At 44.7% G+C, this 15457-nt stretch overlaps 1 protein-coding gene across 2 annotated transcripts in view; it reads left to right on the top strand.

Moving 5' to 3' along the window:
• The first annotated feature begins 2224 nt into the window (after window positions 1-2224).
• Window positions 2225-15457, top strand: part of LOC136168526 (quinone oxidoreductase-like protein 2) — a 31547-nt gene continuing 18314 nt past the window's right edge. The window contains exons 1-8 of one of the 2 annotated variants that reach the window (XM_065936109.1): window positions 2225-2423; window positions 2505-2613; window positions 4621-4717; window positions 6937-6995; window positions 7532-7597; window positions 8375-8484; window positions 9867-9948; window positions 14412-14593. In XM_065936109.1, the coding sequence (XP_065792181.1) occupies window positions 2380-2423; window positions 2505-2613; window positions 4621-4717; window positions 6937-6995; window positions 7532-7597; window positions 8375-8484; window positions 9867-9948; window positions 14412-14593 (749 nt within the window). In that variant the 5' untranslated portion in view covers window positions 2225-2379. The remainder of the gene's footprint in view (window positions 2424-2504; window positions 2614-4620; window positions 4718-6936; window positions 6996-7531; window positions 7598-8374; window positions 8485-9866; window positions 9949-14411; window positions 14594-15457) is intronic. The other variant, XM_065936110.1, reaches the window with a different exon arrangement.

The raw sequence follows: 15457 nt of genomic DNA, 5'->3' as shown, positions 1-15457 counted from the left end.
AAATTGCCAACATCCATTGGATCATGGAAAAAGCAAGAGAGTTCCATAAAAACATCTACTTCTGCTTTATTCACTATGCCAAAGCCTTTGACTGTGTGGATCACAATGAGCTGTGGAAAATTCTTAAAGAGATGGGAATACCAGACCACCTGGCCTTCTGAAAAATCTGTATGCAGGTCAGGAAACAACAGTTAGAACTGGACATGGAACAACAGACTGGTTCCAAATCGGGAAAGGAGTACGTCAAGGTTGTATACTGTCACCCTGCTTATTTAATTTATATGCAGAGTACATCATGCAAAATGCCAGGTTGGATGAAGCACAAGCTGGAATCAAGATTGCCGGGAGAAATATCAATAACCTCAGATATGCAGATGACACCACCCTTATGGCAGAAAGTGAAGAAGAACTAGAGAGCCTGTTGATGAAAGTGAAAGAGGAGAGTGAAAAAGCTGGCTTAAAACTCAACATTCAGAAAACTAAGATCATGGCATCTGTTCTCATCATTTCATGGCAAATTGATAGGGAAACAATGGAAACAGGGAGAGACTTTATTTTTCTGGGCTCCAAAACACTGCAGATGGTGACTACAGCCATGGAGTTAAAAGAAAAACTACGACCAACCTAGATAGCATATTAGAAAGCAGAGACATTACTTTGCCAACAAAGTTGTGGTTTTTCCAGGAGTCATGTATGGATGTGAGAACTGGATTGTAAAGAAAGCTGAGCACTGAAGAATTGATGCTTTTGAATTGTGGTGTTGGAGAAGACTTTTGAGAGTCCCTTGGACTGCAAGGAGATCCAACCTGTCAATCCTAAAGGAAATCAGTCCTGAATATTCATTGGAAGGACTGATGCTGAAGCTGAAACTCCACTACTTTGACCACCTGATGCGAGGAACTGACTCATTTGAAAAGACCCTGATCCTTAGAAAGATTGAAGGCGGGAGGGGAATGGGATGACAAAGGATGAGATGGTGGGATGACATCACCAACTCAATGGACATGAGTTTGAGCAAGCTCTGGGAGTTGGTGATGGACAGGGAAGCCTGGCATGCTGCAGTCCATGGGGCCGCAAGGAGTCGAACATGACTGAGCAACTAAATTGAACTGAACTGAGGTAAATACATAACTCATTAACATAGCTTAAGACAACCATAAGCGACTGAACTGAAGACAAACACTTCCATAAGAAAAACGCATTGGTTAGCTCAAGGTTTGTGAAAAGTTAAGTTCAGGTGGGACCAGGTGTCATCACGGCAACACAGAATTTTAAGAGAGACCTCTTTTTAACTTTGTGTAGAGAAGGGGAAAACATCTAACACTTGTTGGTTACCTCCTGCCGCTTAAGAGAGAGAGAAAAAAATGTCTGACACTTGCAGCCTATTTCCTCTGTTCGGAGACCCCTGGCCTTCCTGCCTGTTACCCTCTCAAATCCTAGTAAGATGTTGAAGTGAAAGTGAAGTCACTCAGTCGTGTCCGACTCTTTGCGAGCCCATGGACTGTAGCCTACCAGGCTCTTCCATCCATGGGATTTTCCAGGCAAGATACTGGAGTGGGTTGCCATTTCCTTCTCCAAGTAGAAGGCAGTCATAAAACCTTTATGTATTTAGGATTTGCACATGCAGAGGTCCACCCTCACCCCCTAATTGTTTAAGTACAGTGGATTTACAAACTTATATCAGTTACAGGTGTACAACATAATCAGTCAATATTTTTTAGAGTTATTATAAGAAGTTAAGGGAAGAGTTCATATCTAAAGATGTGAGGTCAACAGGATCAAATGTCCTTTTGAAGCAGTCAAGAAATATTCTATTAACAGAAAATACTTTTGTCTGGGAAAAGAGTACTTTAATAAAAATTTATAATTACAAAAGAAGTTATTATAAAATACTGGTGGTATTCCCTGTGCTGTACATTACATCTTGGTTTCTCATTTATTTTATACCTAGTAGTTTGTGCCTCATATTCCCCTTCCCCTTCCCCTATCTTGCCTCTCCTCTCACACTATTAACCACTAGTTCTTTATACAAGAACCCTAAGTGTGAGTTAAACGTCTCCTGAATGGCTACAAAAAAACGACAACAAAGGTTAATCTCCGGAAATCTAGTTCTAGCTACTCTTTTTTTTCTCCACCCTCCCTAAACGCCCCGCCGGGGACTCCACCTCCGGGGGACGGGTCCCCGGGGGACCAGGGGGCTCCCGCGCGGGTGGCGCGGTGCGGGCTGACCCGCCTGCCTGGATCAGCTCGTGTCGCACGCCCCCTGGCCTGCCGCCCGGCGCCCTTGCGCTCTTCCGGTCACCCGGGGCAGGGCAGGCGGCGGTCGGCTCCCACTGCCGAGCTCGGACCTTCCCTCTCCGGCGACACTTGCTCTGGGCCATGGCAGCGGCGTGGGGACGGTGGGCTCGGGCATGGCTCTGCAGGTGCGAGCTGACTCATCCCCAGACCCCTAAGGGCGGCCCCAGTTTCGGCCCCAGTAACCCGACCCTTGTTCCGCTTTGCAGAACGGCCTGGCAGGGCTGCGGCCGAAACTACCGCGCCGCGCTGTGCGCCGAGTTGAAGCGGCCCCTGGTCATTGAGGAGGTGGCCCCTCGCCCTGTCCAGCCGCACGAGGTAGGTGACTGGCCGGGCCCCCGGACGCCCCCTTCCCCGCGGCCACCACCCATGACCCGCTGGCTCCCCTCCCGGACTGAGTTCCCGAGTGCTCCGCTCGGGGGCGCCCGTGAGGCTGGAGCGCAACTTTCGCTGGGCGTCTAGATGGGCCCTTTCCTGGGTCACAAAAAGGCCAAAGTGCAAAGGGAAGATTGTTCCCCAAAACACAAATGTAGAAGGCCCCAGAGCTGTTGCCTTAGAAACAGAATTCTGATTTGCACACGACTTTGCATAACCGCCTGCAAGTTATTGATTTAACACAGATAAATGACCCCATCCTTTGCTTCCTTCTTTCAGTTGCAGCATCTAATTATCTGCCCTCCCTCCTCCCCTCAGCCAGCCCTGTATTTCCATGATAATGTGCCATGTGCCCTCCTCTGGTGTACTGCAGTGATTTGGGGTGGGTGGGATTATATTAGGGTTGTGGGCATCTACCCACATTTAGAGTGGTGGAAAATGTGGTAGTCACTTTGGCTTTGCCTCTCGACCACCCTGCTGACATTCTCACCTGGTGTGGAGAATGAGACCGTCTGACAAGGTGAAACAGGCAGTGAGTCTCAGGGTTGGAGACCACTGGGAGTGTAAGACACGTGGCTGCAGTCCCAAAGTATCACTAATGCGGACCCTGGGACTAAATGGATAATTTGGGTGACTGTAGGCTAGCAGCCAGCCTGCTTCCTGGGATTCACATGCTGAAAGACATCCACGTTGAGTTAAGGTGGAGTGGCTTCAGGAATTTATATGTGCTATGCAGGTCAGCACACAGTGTTTGAGACAATCATTCAGACAGCACACAAACAGCTTGAGAGCTGGGCTTCTTCATTCTGTTATTTGCCCAGGCTGTTGTGTCAGGATTAGCTCATGAGAGCCGGGACTATGTGAGTTTATCCATCATTAAATCTCCATAGTCTGGAATGGTGCCTGGCATGTGGCTGATGCTTAAAATATTGTTGAATGAATGCATTTTGTTCATAAAATATCTTCTCATCAATATGGTCACCTTTGTATGATATAAGAAGTGTAAACAGATAAATGAATGTCACCGATTCTGTCTCAGCCTTCATTTTCTCCCCTGATTCCAAGCCCTGTTGAGTTGTGTTGGTATGTGACAGTAGTTCTTTAACTTCAGGCTGCATCAGATTTATCTTGTCAAAACAGGTTGCTGGTCCTCTAGAGTTTCTGATTCAGTAGGTCAGGGGCCGAGAATCTGAACATCTAACAAGTTGCCAGGTGACACTGGCATAGTCTGGGGACCTCACTCTGAGAACCACTGCTTAACAAGGGCTACAGAGACTGCTGCAGGCCTGCCTCTGCTTTATCTCTGTCATGAAACACATAAGCTGGGGAGTCTAGTTCTAGCTTCTAGAATTCCTGATTCCCCAAACAGCTGATCATGTTACCCTCTGCTTAAAATCTTTTAATGGCTTCCATTGTTCCATCTATCCTTGGGTTGGGAAGATCCCTGGAGAAGGAAATGGCAATCCACTCCAGTGTTCTTGCCTGGAAAGTCCCAGCAACACAGGAGCCTGGTGGGCTGCAGTCTGTGGGGCCACAAAGAGTCGGACATGACTGAGCAGCTAAGTATACACTGGGCCTTTGCTCAGGCCATTGCTTTTGTCTGTGCCAGGCTTCCCCTCCCCCCTTTTGAATAGTTAACTCTTCGTAGTTCTTTCTTCCCTCAAAGGTCAAATCTCCCCATTATGTGCTTCCACAGCACCATATATTTCTATCTAACATTTTGTGTAGGAGTTGTGGTTTAGCACATAAACTCTGCTAATTGTCTGGTTAATGTCTGTCTTCTGTACTGCACTCTTAGCTCCTTGTCCATTTTGCCTTGTGATTGTGCACCAGTACTTAGTTCAGTACCTAGCATATAGTAGACGTTCAGTAAATATTACAGTAAAACTGAATGAACTTTGTCTCCAAAGATGTGTGCTGCTCTGCCTTGTTGCTCTGTGTCCTTTGCAGGTCAGAGTTGATGTTCATTTCTGTGGGATTAACTTCGCTGATATTTTGGCCTGTCATGGTCAGTATCAGGAAAGGCATCAACTTCCCTTCACTCCCGGTGAGTATGAAAGGGCAAAGTGATTGCTTCAAAAAGAGAAGGTATAGAGACTTTTAAAAGAACTGCTTGATGGACATGCACACACTGCTATATTTGAAATGGATAACCAGCAAGGAGCTACTTCATAGCGTGTGGAACTCTGCTCAATGTTATGTGGCAACGTGGATGGGAGTGGGGTTTGGGGAGAATGAATTCATGTATGTGTATATCTGAATCGCTCTGCTGTTCACCTGAAACTATCACAACATTGTTAATCAGCTATACCACAAAACAAAAAGTTCAAACAAATCATAATTGGTAAAAAAACAAAAAAAGACCCATGTGCTTCATGAGTAGTACCATGGTGGTGTTTGCTGCTATCAGAGGTGATTCAGATATGTCAGCTCCAGTACTTCCCTGGTGGTTCAGGGGTTAAGACTCCATGCTTCCAATGCAGGTTTGATCCCTGGTTGGGAAACTAAGATACCACATGCTATGTGGTGTGGCCAAAAGAAAAAAAAAAAAGATATCTCAGCCTCACTTCTAATTAGAATCACTAGATTCTAGTGATTCTAGTACTGTGAGGGAAGGTTCTATGATTGTCTTGTTCAACATTATCCTGCCTGCCCACCCTGGCCCCGTTAATACTCTTGTATCTGACTCATACTAAATGCTCAATAAATACTTGATTGATTGATTGAAACACAGTTGACAAGCAATGTTATGTTAGTTTCAGGTGTATAGGTAGTGATGTGACATTTGCATACAGTATGAAATGACACTACAATAAGTCTAGTAACCGTGTGTCCCCTACAAAGTTATTACAATATTACTATGTTCCTTTGGCTGTATATTGCATCCCTGTGGTTTTATTGTTTTCTTTTTTCTTTTTTTATTTTATTTTTTTCATTTATTTTTGTTAGTTGAAGGCTAATTACTTTACAATATTGTAGTGGTTTTTGTCATACATTGACATGAATTAGCCATGGATTTACATGTATTCCCCATCCCGATCCCCCCTCCCCCCTCCCTCTCTACCTGATTTATTGTTTTCTAACTAGAGACTCGTACCTCTTAATCCCCTTCACTTACTTCATCCACCCCTCAATAAATACTTTGAAAAGGCATAAATGAACAAATAATATTTCATGTATTATTACGCTCACCAGAATCCTGATCAGAATCATCAATGGCCATAGTCATTCTCTTTCATTCCTTGACAGTTCCTCAATTTTACTTTTTCACTGAAGGATCAGAAACATCTGGTTGCAGCTAAGACTCTCAGTCCCCACAAATACATTCCCCAAGAAACCTAATACCAAAGGATCAGAAGAAGATACAGAGTTTATCCATTTCTTAGGAGGCTGCTCTCTGCTTTGCATTATACTCAATCTGATTACATTTAGATCCTGAGTATGTGGACCAATGACTCATTTTTGTTGTTGAAATTTATTAAAAGAGATATAAGTATAGTTTGGTGTGTACCTATATATATATGTAATATACAGTTATATACTGTAAATATACAACACATGTATACTTTATACAGATAGACACCACTAAGGATACAGTGATTGCAAAACAGTTGCAGTGTTTTGGCCTTCGGGCATTTGGTTATGTCTCAACAGTTGGAACCGGTTCCCTCTGTTTGTGTTTGCTAACATGCTGGTTGGGGGGGGAAGATGTCTTACTCAATTGAGTTATTCTTCTGGCAGCTTATGTGGGAAATGTATGATCATTAAACTCAGAAATTTTGGAGGTGGAAGAGCAAAGAGCAGACAACACCAGTTCATCCAGCTGAGCCAAGTGCTGAATGCATGAACATAGTTCATGTACCTGAGGGGCCTCATAGTCCAGAAGAGGAGACATGGGAATGGATAAATACCATATGATGAATATTATCATTGGGGGTGCTGGAGGAACCCAAGGCCCCAGAGATCAGGGTCAAAAGTACTTGTATACTCAGGATTCTCTGTTCTTTTGCCCATTCTTGAAATTTTCATTTGTGTCATGGCAAGAATGGGACTGCTATAGTTTTTCAAGTTGTGATCATGAAATCTTAGTTCACTTTCTGTGTGTTGGGTATAACACTCCTATTCTTCTTCCTGGATGGGGTGGGGGGCGGAACACAAACCCTTTTGTTTCCAGAAAGCTCATAGGACAGACTGTCGATCAGAGTTTTCCCATCTCTCTGGTGCTGGGCTTTACAGATAACCTGATCTTTAAACAATTTGTTTTAGGAATGGAGTTTTCTGGGATGGTATTGGAGACAGGCACAGATGTCAGCACGGTGAAAGAGGTAAATTAGTTGAATCTAGGGAACTGAGGTGTGGGTAACTATGAGAAATAGTTTGTAGCCAGGGGGTCTTGCTTTTTCTGGACTTTGCCAGCGGACACCAAAGGCAGAACGAGGTGGAGCAGGGAGAAACGAATTCTGAATTGAGGGAAGGAAGCCTGGCTTGGCTTCGTTAAACTTTTTATTATGAATGAAAGGCAGCACCTGGGGTTTTAGTTACTGAAAGGATAGTGAATTCTCAAGTTTCAGAAGTATTTTGTGAGAGAAATGAATACTGAGATTCTAATTCATATCAGTTTTTTCCTTCCTCGGTTCAGTCATCGTCCAAAATGTGCTCAAATTGGCTTGGCCGCCTAATGGGGGTTGTGTGAAAACAGATGAATTATTTACTAAGCAATAACACTGAATAGATAATTAAGGGAACCTGTGTCTTACTGGATCAGAAGAACAGTTTTCTTTCTTTTTTGGGTTAAACTGGGAAGGGGTTAAGTGGCAAGAGCATACATTTGAACATACCCTTAATGGTATTTTCCCTTCAGGGAGATCGAGTTATTGGCCTGCCTAGCTTTAATGGTATGGCTGAAGAATGCATCGTTGACCACAAGGTAGTTCTACTCCTCAATATTCATCCTTGGAGGTTCTTTTTCTGCTGTCTTTCATTTTCACCTATCCCTCAGTGCTTCTCCTTTTCCTCTCTTTTTTTGTATTCTTTTGCTTATATCTTATTTCTCAGCCAAGCACTTCTTTCTTTCAAAGGCTAAACCTTTCTTTTTGTTTGCTTGTTTTGGTGTGACAACCATTGCATAGAGCTTTGTTTGTGTGGAGCAGTTTAATGAAGAAGGGCATTTTGTTTTCTGAGGCCTGGAACAATCGACTGGCTGTCCAACTGGACCATAGTTAGGTGGTTTTGGTAGAAAAACTGATTTGAAGCCTGGATGTGATGAACTTCTTCCCCGCACCAAGCTTGTGAAAGATAATCCTGGGAGGTAGCCAGCTGGTCTAGGGGCATGGTTGTCCAGGATGTGAATGGTGCCCCCTAGTGGTGGATAGTACACCTTTTATTTATTTTTTTAAAACAGCTTTATTTAAGGTAAAATTTTTGTACCATGTAATTCCCTTATTATATTAATACTGCAGTGGCATGTGTTATATCCTCTGCAGATTGGTTCCTTCCTGGTCCAGATGCCAGCTTTAGGATTTTTGAAAACTGGTGTGCCCAAGTCTTGAAATTCTTGACCATTGCTTATACTTGGTCTTGACTTCCACTGGGCTTGGCTCCTGACATGTGTTGCCCTTTGCAAGTCAAGTCATAATACGTATTGAGCAGCCTTTATGAAGAGGTACAGTGCTTAATCTCTAAGTCACTGTTATCTCTTTTATAGAACCTGTGGCAGATTCCAGAAAAGGTGTCCCTCCGAGAAGCGGCTGCCCTGCCCGTATCCTATGGCACTGCTATTTTCGCCCTGGAGCGTCGGGCCTGTACCCAGCCTGGGTGAGGACTGTGTCGACGACAGAGGGATAGATGGGACCTCCTCTAGTACCAGAAATGTTCACCAAGACCGTGCCGCTCAGTTCCCTTCCCTGGCCCTTGTGTACATTCTAAGTCCCTTTGGTCGTGCCCGCCTCATTGCAACCCTATGGGCTGTAGCCCGCCAGGCTCCTCTGTCCATGGGATCCTCCAGGCAAGAATACTAGAGTGGGTTGCCATGCCCTCCTCCAGGGGATCTTCCCGACCCAGGGATCAAACTGGAGTCTCTTGCATCACCTGCATTGGCAGGCAGGTTCTTTACCACTAGCGCCACGTGGGAAGCCCTCCCTGACCCTTACCTCACGGCTATCTAAAGAAAAGCCAAAGGAAGGGAGTGACCCAAGATTGGAGCCTGGTGACAGTGGGGATACCCTTTGGCCTGAGAGGGGACGGTAGACTGTGAATTTGGCCAGTATGAATTTGGAGAAGTCTTTCTCTCAAGTCTGACCCCTCCGGAGATCACTTCCTAGAAAACCTTACATTTTAGAGAGCTGGTTTATTTCAACTCATTTCACACTGGTTTTAATGGAAGCCTGTGGCATTTGTTTCTTTGAGGCTTGGCTGGGCGTCACAGAAACAAATACCATAGGCAGGTGGCGTGTTGGTAAAGAATCCACCTACATGCCAGTGCAGTGGACACGGGTTTGATCTTTGGTTGGGGAAGATCCTTTGGAGAAGGAAATGGCAGTCCACTCCAGTATTCTGAAAAATCTCATGGACAGAAGAGTCTGGCAGTCTACAGTCTATGGGGTTGCAAAGAGTGGGACACGACTGAACACTGGGTGACTGAGCCCAGCACTCACACAGTGGTATTTGCCTCTGTGAGGCTTGGCTGGGTATACTTAACAGGTATTTTAAGCTCAGAGGTGCCGAATTTCTCACTTCACCTGGAGCATTCCCACAGCTTCTTGCTCTTTTCTGAGAGCTCAGAATTGCTCCAGGGAGATGGGCTTAGAAGAGCAGCGACTGGTACGTGATCATCAACTTCTAAAATTTGGCTATGTTTAGTATGGGAGTGATTTTAGGACAGAATTTAAAAAGCAGAAATTGGAGTGGTAGTGCAAAGGAAGGCTACCACTGGAATGAGGAAGAGGCTACCTAGAGAGATTAAGGACCCTCACCTGGGAATTCTTCAGGACTGGACCAAATTAGCACTGATCATGTATAATATAGCCCAAGAGGCTGGAGAGTGTTCATGTACGTGTATGTGCACATGAAGGGGGTTAAACTAGATGAACTCTCAGTTCTCTTCTTGCTTTAAAATGTCCCGTCTTCAGAATGTTCATGAAATCATATTGCTGGATGATTTTTGGTTTCTTGAGTAACACCCATCTTTCCCTGCACAGAGAAACTGTTTTAGTGACGGCAGCAGCTGGAGCCACAGGCCTCGCTGTGATAGATGTGGCAACAAACATTCTTCAGGCGAAGGTATTTGCAAGTTCGATTCTCCAGTAAAAAATATCACACCTCCTGCTTTCAAACATGGGATGGATTCCTTTATTTATAAAAAAATCAGGTGTGAGGTACTGGGAATGTTAAGTAGCCTGGAGCAGGGTCTTGCCATCTATTTACTTACAGACTAGTGAGGGGACTGAGGAGTAAGTCTTTTGTGCTTCCAGTTATTAGACCTTGGTAAGATGCAACTCGCCTCACAGTCTCTGAAGATTCTATTTCTTCTACCTGTAATGCTCTAAACAGTCTCCCCCTGAACTTCAAATTTAAACTCAGCTGCTGCTTTTTCGGGGGAGTGTTCTCTGTCCCTCCCCTCCCTGGGACTGTTTCTATGTGGTCCCTGAGCATCCTGTGTTTCTCTTTATAGTGTGGTTAACCCTACTGGATCAATGTCTCCTTCCCACTGACTGTAATCCCCCTCAAGGCAGGACCAGTATCTGATCCATTATTGTAATTGCAGCACCTAGCATGGTGCTGAGACCACCGTAGGTGGTGGTCAATAATTATTATTATTTTGTAAATTCATTTATTTATTTGGCTGTGCTGGGTCTTAGTTGCAGTGCGTAGGTTCTTCAGTCTTCATTGTATCCTTTAGGATCTTTAGTTGTGACATGCATAACTTTTAGTTGCCGCTTGTGGGGTCTAGTCACTTGACCAGGGATCAAACCTGGACCCTCTGCATTGGGATCGTGGGGTCTTAGCCACTGGACTACCAGAAAATTCCCTAAATAATTATTTATTGAATGAATGAATAAATACATGAAAGAAAGACCCAGTTCTCTATATGGGCTTTTCTTGGAGGCTGTGAGTGTCAGAGAAGAATTTCTTGGAGAAGGTGGGCATTTACGCTGATATTTACAGTTGAATAGCAGAAGAAGAGAAGGGAAGGTAAGGCCGTTTAAGTCATGGGAAGACAGAGACATGGTACTAACATGGTTCCTTCAGGGAATGGCAAATAGCATCTGTGGAGCAAGGGATATGTGTGGGGAATGGTGGGGAGTGACTCTAGAGAGGTGGGGGAGAGATAGGATCAAGAAGCACTGAGGAATCTGAACATTTCTTGGAAACTCTCAGGAGCTATTGATTTTACAGAGGAATGACATGATCATCTTTGTATTTTTGCAAAGTTCACTTTGGTAACAATGTGGATGAGGGATGGGACAAGGTCGGGGGGTCAGGGGTAGTCTGGAGACAGTAGGGTAGATTCTTGGAGCAATCGAGGCCAGAGGTGATGATCCTTGGAACAGGTCACTGGAGGTGATGATCAGAGAGATACCAAAGTAGAAGAAAATAGAGAATTTAGTGACTGGAGAGCATCCTAATACAGTTGAAGGAACGAGGACTTTGAAGTTGGCTGCTGTCTTGTGTTTTAGTTGCTCACTAGTGTCCGACTCTTTGCAGCCTCATGGACTGTAGCCTGCCAAGCTCCTCTCTTCATGGAGATTCTCCAGGCAAGAAGACTGGAGTGGGTTGCCATGCCCTGCTCCAGGGGATCTTCCCAACCCAGGGATCCCGCATTGCAGGCAGATTCTTTACCATCTGAGCCACCAGGGAAGCCCTGAAGCTAGCCTGACCTCGGTGCAAATTCTAGCTCTGTCTCTAGCTTAATAGCTTCAGTCACCTCATTTGTACAACAGTGCTTTTCTCATAGTGTGGTTGTGGGAATACTGAGATCACGTGTGTCAGGTACCAGTCTGAGGCATAGTGTGTTGGGGAGGACCCTTTAAAAAGGGATCCTGTTATTATCAGACATTGAGTGGGAAGGCGCAAACTTGATGCACTTAGAGATTTGCCGTTTGTTGGGAGTGAGAACCTAGGAGGAAATGGTGAGCTCAGTTTTGGATGTGCTGAGTGTGAGGCTCCTCTGGAGCCTAGAGGCACAAAGATACTGTCCAGGTTTGGTGATAATTGGACTCATCTGGAATTTCTCCAGGTGGCAGCTCTCTTTTCTCACATTGACTCTCTTTTGGGAAGGACATGCGAGTTCTGAAACTAGTCTCAGATACCAGGAGGCTCCTCATGGGATATTAACATATTCACACTCAAAATAAGGGCTTATAGCTCCTCTGTTAAGGGGGAGAACAAAATTAGTCTCATTGTTTAGAAACACTGACTATTTAACATTTATCATTGTTTAGAAACACTGACTATTTAACATTTCTGGGAAGACAAGATATGTATTGTTTGTTTTAAATAGATACAGGAAGTTAAGTAGAGGGAAAAATTTGCTTTAATTCCAATATTTAATCCCAGGAGACATGGATTCGATCCCTGGGTCAGGAAGATCCCCTGGAGGAGGAAATGGCAACCTACTCCAGTATTCTTGCCTGAGAAATCCCATGGACAGAGGAGCCTGGTGGGCTACAGTCCATGGGGTTGCAAAACAGTCAGACGCGACTTAGTGACTGAGCATGCATGCATGTATTTTCTTTAGCAGGAATAATGGTTTTAAGCAAAAGCAAACAAACAAAAAAATAATGTCATCATGTCACTGCTCAGAACATGTCATTTTGATAACACCTTCCATTCACAGCGTCTCAGGTTGCTTTCACATTGCCTGCGCAGCAATTATCTCACCCTTGGTCCTCACAGAACCCATGGGAGATGGGGAATGGAAGTGTTTATTATCCCTATTTCACAGATAAAGAAAGTGAGGCACCTGGAGAGAAAATGATTCACAGCAAGCCTCACTGGGATTCCTACAAGGAATCCTGGAGATGGAATCAGGTGCCGACCCTAGTCTGCTGTGTGCCCACTGTAGCGCTGTGTGTGGGTTCTGCTGGGCAGTGCAGCTGTTTGGGGGTTCCACTGGGGAGCATTTGAGGGTAACCTTTAGCTTCAAATAGTTATGGTTGAATCTGGACTCTTTTAAGGGCGCAGATGTTCCTGGGTATTTGAATGCACATTCTGAAGGTCATCTTGAAGCCAAAGTGCTTGGGGTGGTGGGGGCTGCCCAGTGAACAGGCATCTCTAGGCAGTGCTTCAGTGTCTGAAGCTTTTCTGGAGTCTTCCAAACCTCAGACCTCCTCACAGTATGGCCCACAGCCATCTATATCCTCTTTGGCAGACCGTAGGCATAGCTTTCTCCCAGCTCGAGGGAGTGGGCTTCAGTATCAGTAGCATTGGATTTGAATAGTTGTTCTACCGCCTGCTACCTGGATAATACTGGCTTAATTACTTAACCTCTCTGGGTCAATGTCTCCATCTTCAGAATGAGAGTAACTGTAAGTCCCCCATAATGTTCTTATGAGGTTTAAATAGAATAAATAACTGCCTATATTTAACAATAGATTCAATTTATCTAACACTTTGTTTCCCAAGTACTTATTCCTTTTAATTTTAAAAATATATCTTAGTTTATGGATGGGTAACTGAAACTTAGAGAATTTGGAAGGCAATACAGACAAATGTTAAAAGCATAAACTCTGGAGATGAATTACCTGAGTTTGGATCACAGTTCTGCCTCCCATGAGCTGTGTGACCTTGGGCAAGATACTCAACTTCTTTGGCCTGTCTCTTCATCCTCAAAATGGGGATGGTAATAATGTGTATATTACTGGGCTATTAAAATGAAATGAGTTATTAATATATATGTAAGGCATTTAGAATAGTGTTTGGCAAAGAGTAAGCACTATATAAGTGTTAGTTCTTACTAAGTAATTTGCCTTAAGTAACACAGCTAGTTAGTAACAGAGCCGGGATTTGAACTTAGGTCTGTCTGACTTCAAGCTGTTTCCACTGAATCATGTTTTACCCTCTGAGAAGCCCTTCCTGATCTTCTAGCTCTAGGTTAGGTGCCTCTAGCTTGCACTTCGGAGCCCTCTGTGCTTCCACCATCATACTGCTTGGATCATGCTTTCTTGGCTCCAAGCTTGGTATTTAGGTTGTATCCTTACTACTTGACTCATAATGGGTACTCAATAAATGATGGGCTTCTCCTGGTGGCTTAGATGGTAAAGAATTCACCTGCAATGTGGGAGACCTGGGTTCGATCCCTGGCTTGTGAAGATCCTCTGGAGGAGTCATGGCAGTCCACTCCAGTATTCTTGCCTGGAGAGTCCTCATGGACAGAGGAGCCTCGGGGGTACAGTCCATGACGTTGCAGAGAGTCGGACATGACTGAACAATTAAGCACAGAAATAAATAGTGGTTTTAATTTTCATTTGGAGAGGGCATTGTGTCTCCTGAATTGTTTCTTAGCTAGACCCATTGAGCTTCCAGGGTTCCTGGAAATGTGGACCCGGTTGTCAGTGGGGCGTGGAGAGGCCAGTGCATTGATGCTGTGTGATGGGCCTGCTGTGCTGGATTGAGGCTGGTGCTAAGACAGAGGTCACATTGGTTTCCTTGATCAGCACCCTTTGTTTGGAGGCGGGGTGGGCCGGGCGAGCCCCTCTTGCTACATATTCTGGACCATCTGAAGTGTTGTGTTCTTCATGTAGGTAATAGCTGCAGCCGGAAGTGATGAAAAGTGTCAGCTGGCGATGCAGAGGGGGGCACAGTCCAGCGTGAACTACAGTCGGGGCAGCCTTAAGGAGGCAGTGGGGAAGCTGGTGGGCAGTGGCGGGGTGAACGTGGTCATTGACATGGTGGGAGGAGACGTCTTCCTGGAGGCTCTCCGCAGGTAGGTGAAGTGGTCCTCCTGGGTGGGCTAGGCCGGGGGCTATGCTGAAACCTTCCCGGACCTTTGGCTTCCTTCTGGCCTTGCTGCTTTCTTGTTTTTGCTGCTCACTTTTCCTGCAGGCACTGGCAGCAACGGGAACAGCTGAGTGGGTGGGTGAAAAGGAATAGAAGCGGAGGGAAAATCAGGAAATGCTTAAATTTAGCAAAAACAAAATAGCCAACTGGAAAATATCCAAAAAAATAAAATAACCGCAGACTCTCTAGTTGGCAATATCAAATGCTTTAGAAATTATACATGTGTTAAATTCAGCTCTGCCTGCACCCACTAGCTACTTTATATACATGGTATGGGTGATTCTTTTTTTTTTTAATTAAACTTTTTATTTTGCATTGGACTATAGCTGATTAGCAATGTGATAGTTTCAGTTGGATGGCAAAGGAACTCAGCCATATATATACATGTATCCATTCTCCCCCAAATTCTCCTCTGTGGGTAATTCTTGAGGAGATCATTGTTGGGATGTAAGAATTACTGGGGTGGCAGACCCCCAGTTCACTACGCATCAAGGGAGAGTCTCTTTTGATCTTACTGGTTTCCGAAGCTACCACCAGTATAGGTGTCTTCTTGACCTGTTTTATATAAAGAAAAAAAAATCACTGGACATTTCATGGGACTGTTGTATCTATACTAATTCTCATTCTGTTTCAACCAGGAAGTCTGCAGTGCTCTGATAATATTAGCTTCATTTCTCATGTCATCCTGCAAGCATAGTTTTGTGTTTTATCTTAGTTTAAAGGAGAAGAAGCAGAGAGAGCAGCTTGCCCACAGAAGGAATCTGTGTAGTCCCCTTACAAGACTCGTTAG

This window comes from Muntiacus reevesi, chromosome 5 (genome assembly GCF_963930625.1).
Source record: "Muntiacus reevesi chromosome 5, mMunRee1.1, whole genome shotgun sequence".
Classification (NCBI taxonomy): Eukaryota; Metazoa; Chordata; class Mammalia; order Artiodactyla; family Cervidae; genus Muntiacus; species Muntiacus reevesi.
Note: the sequence above shows the minus strand (reverse complement) of the source record. Positions and strands in the feature narration are given on the sequence as shown.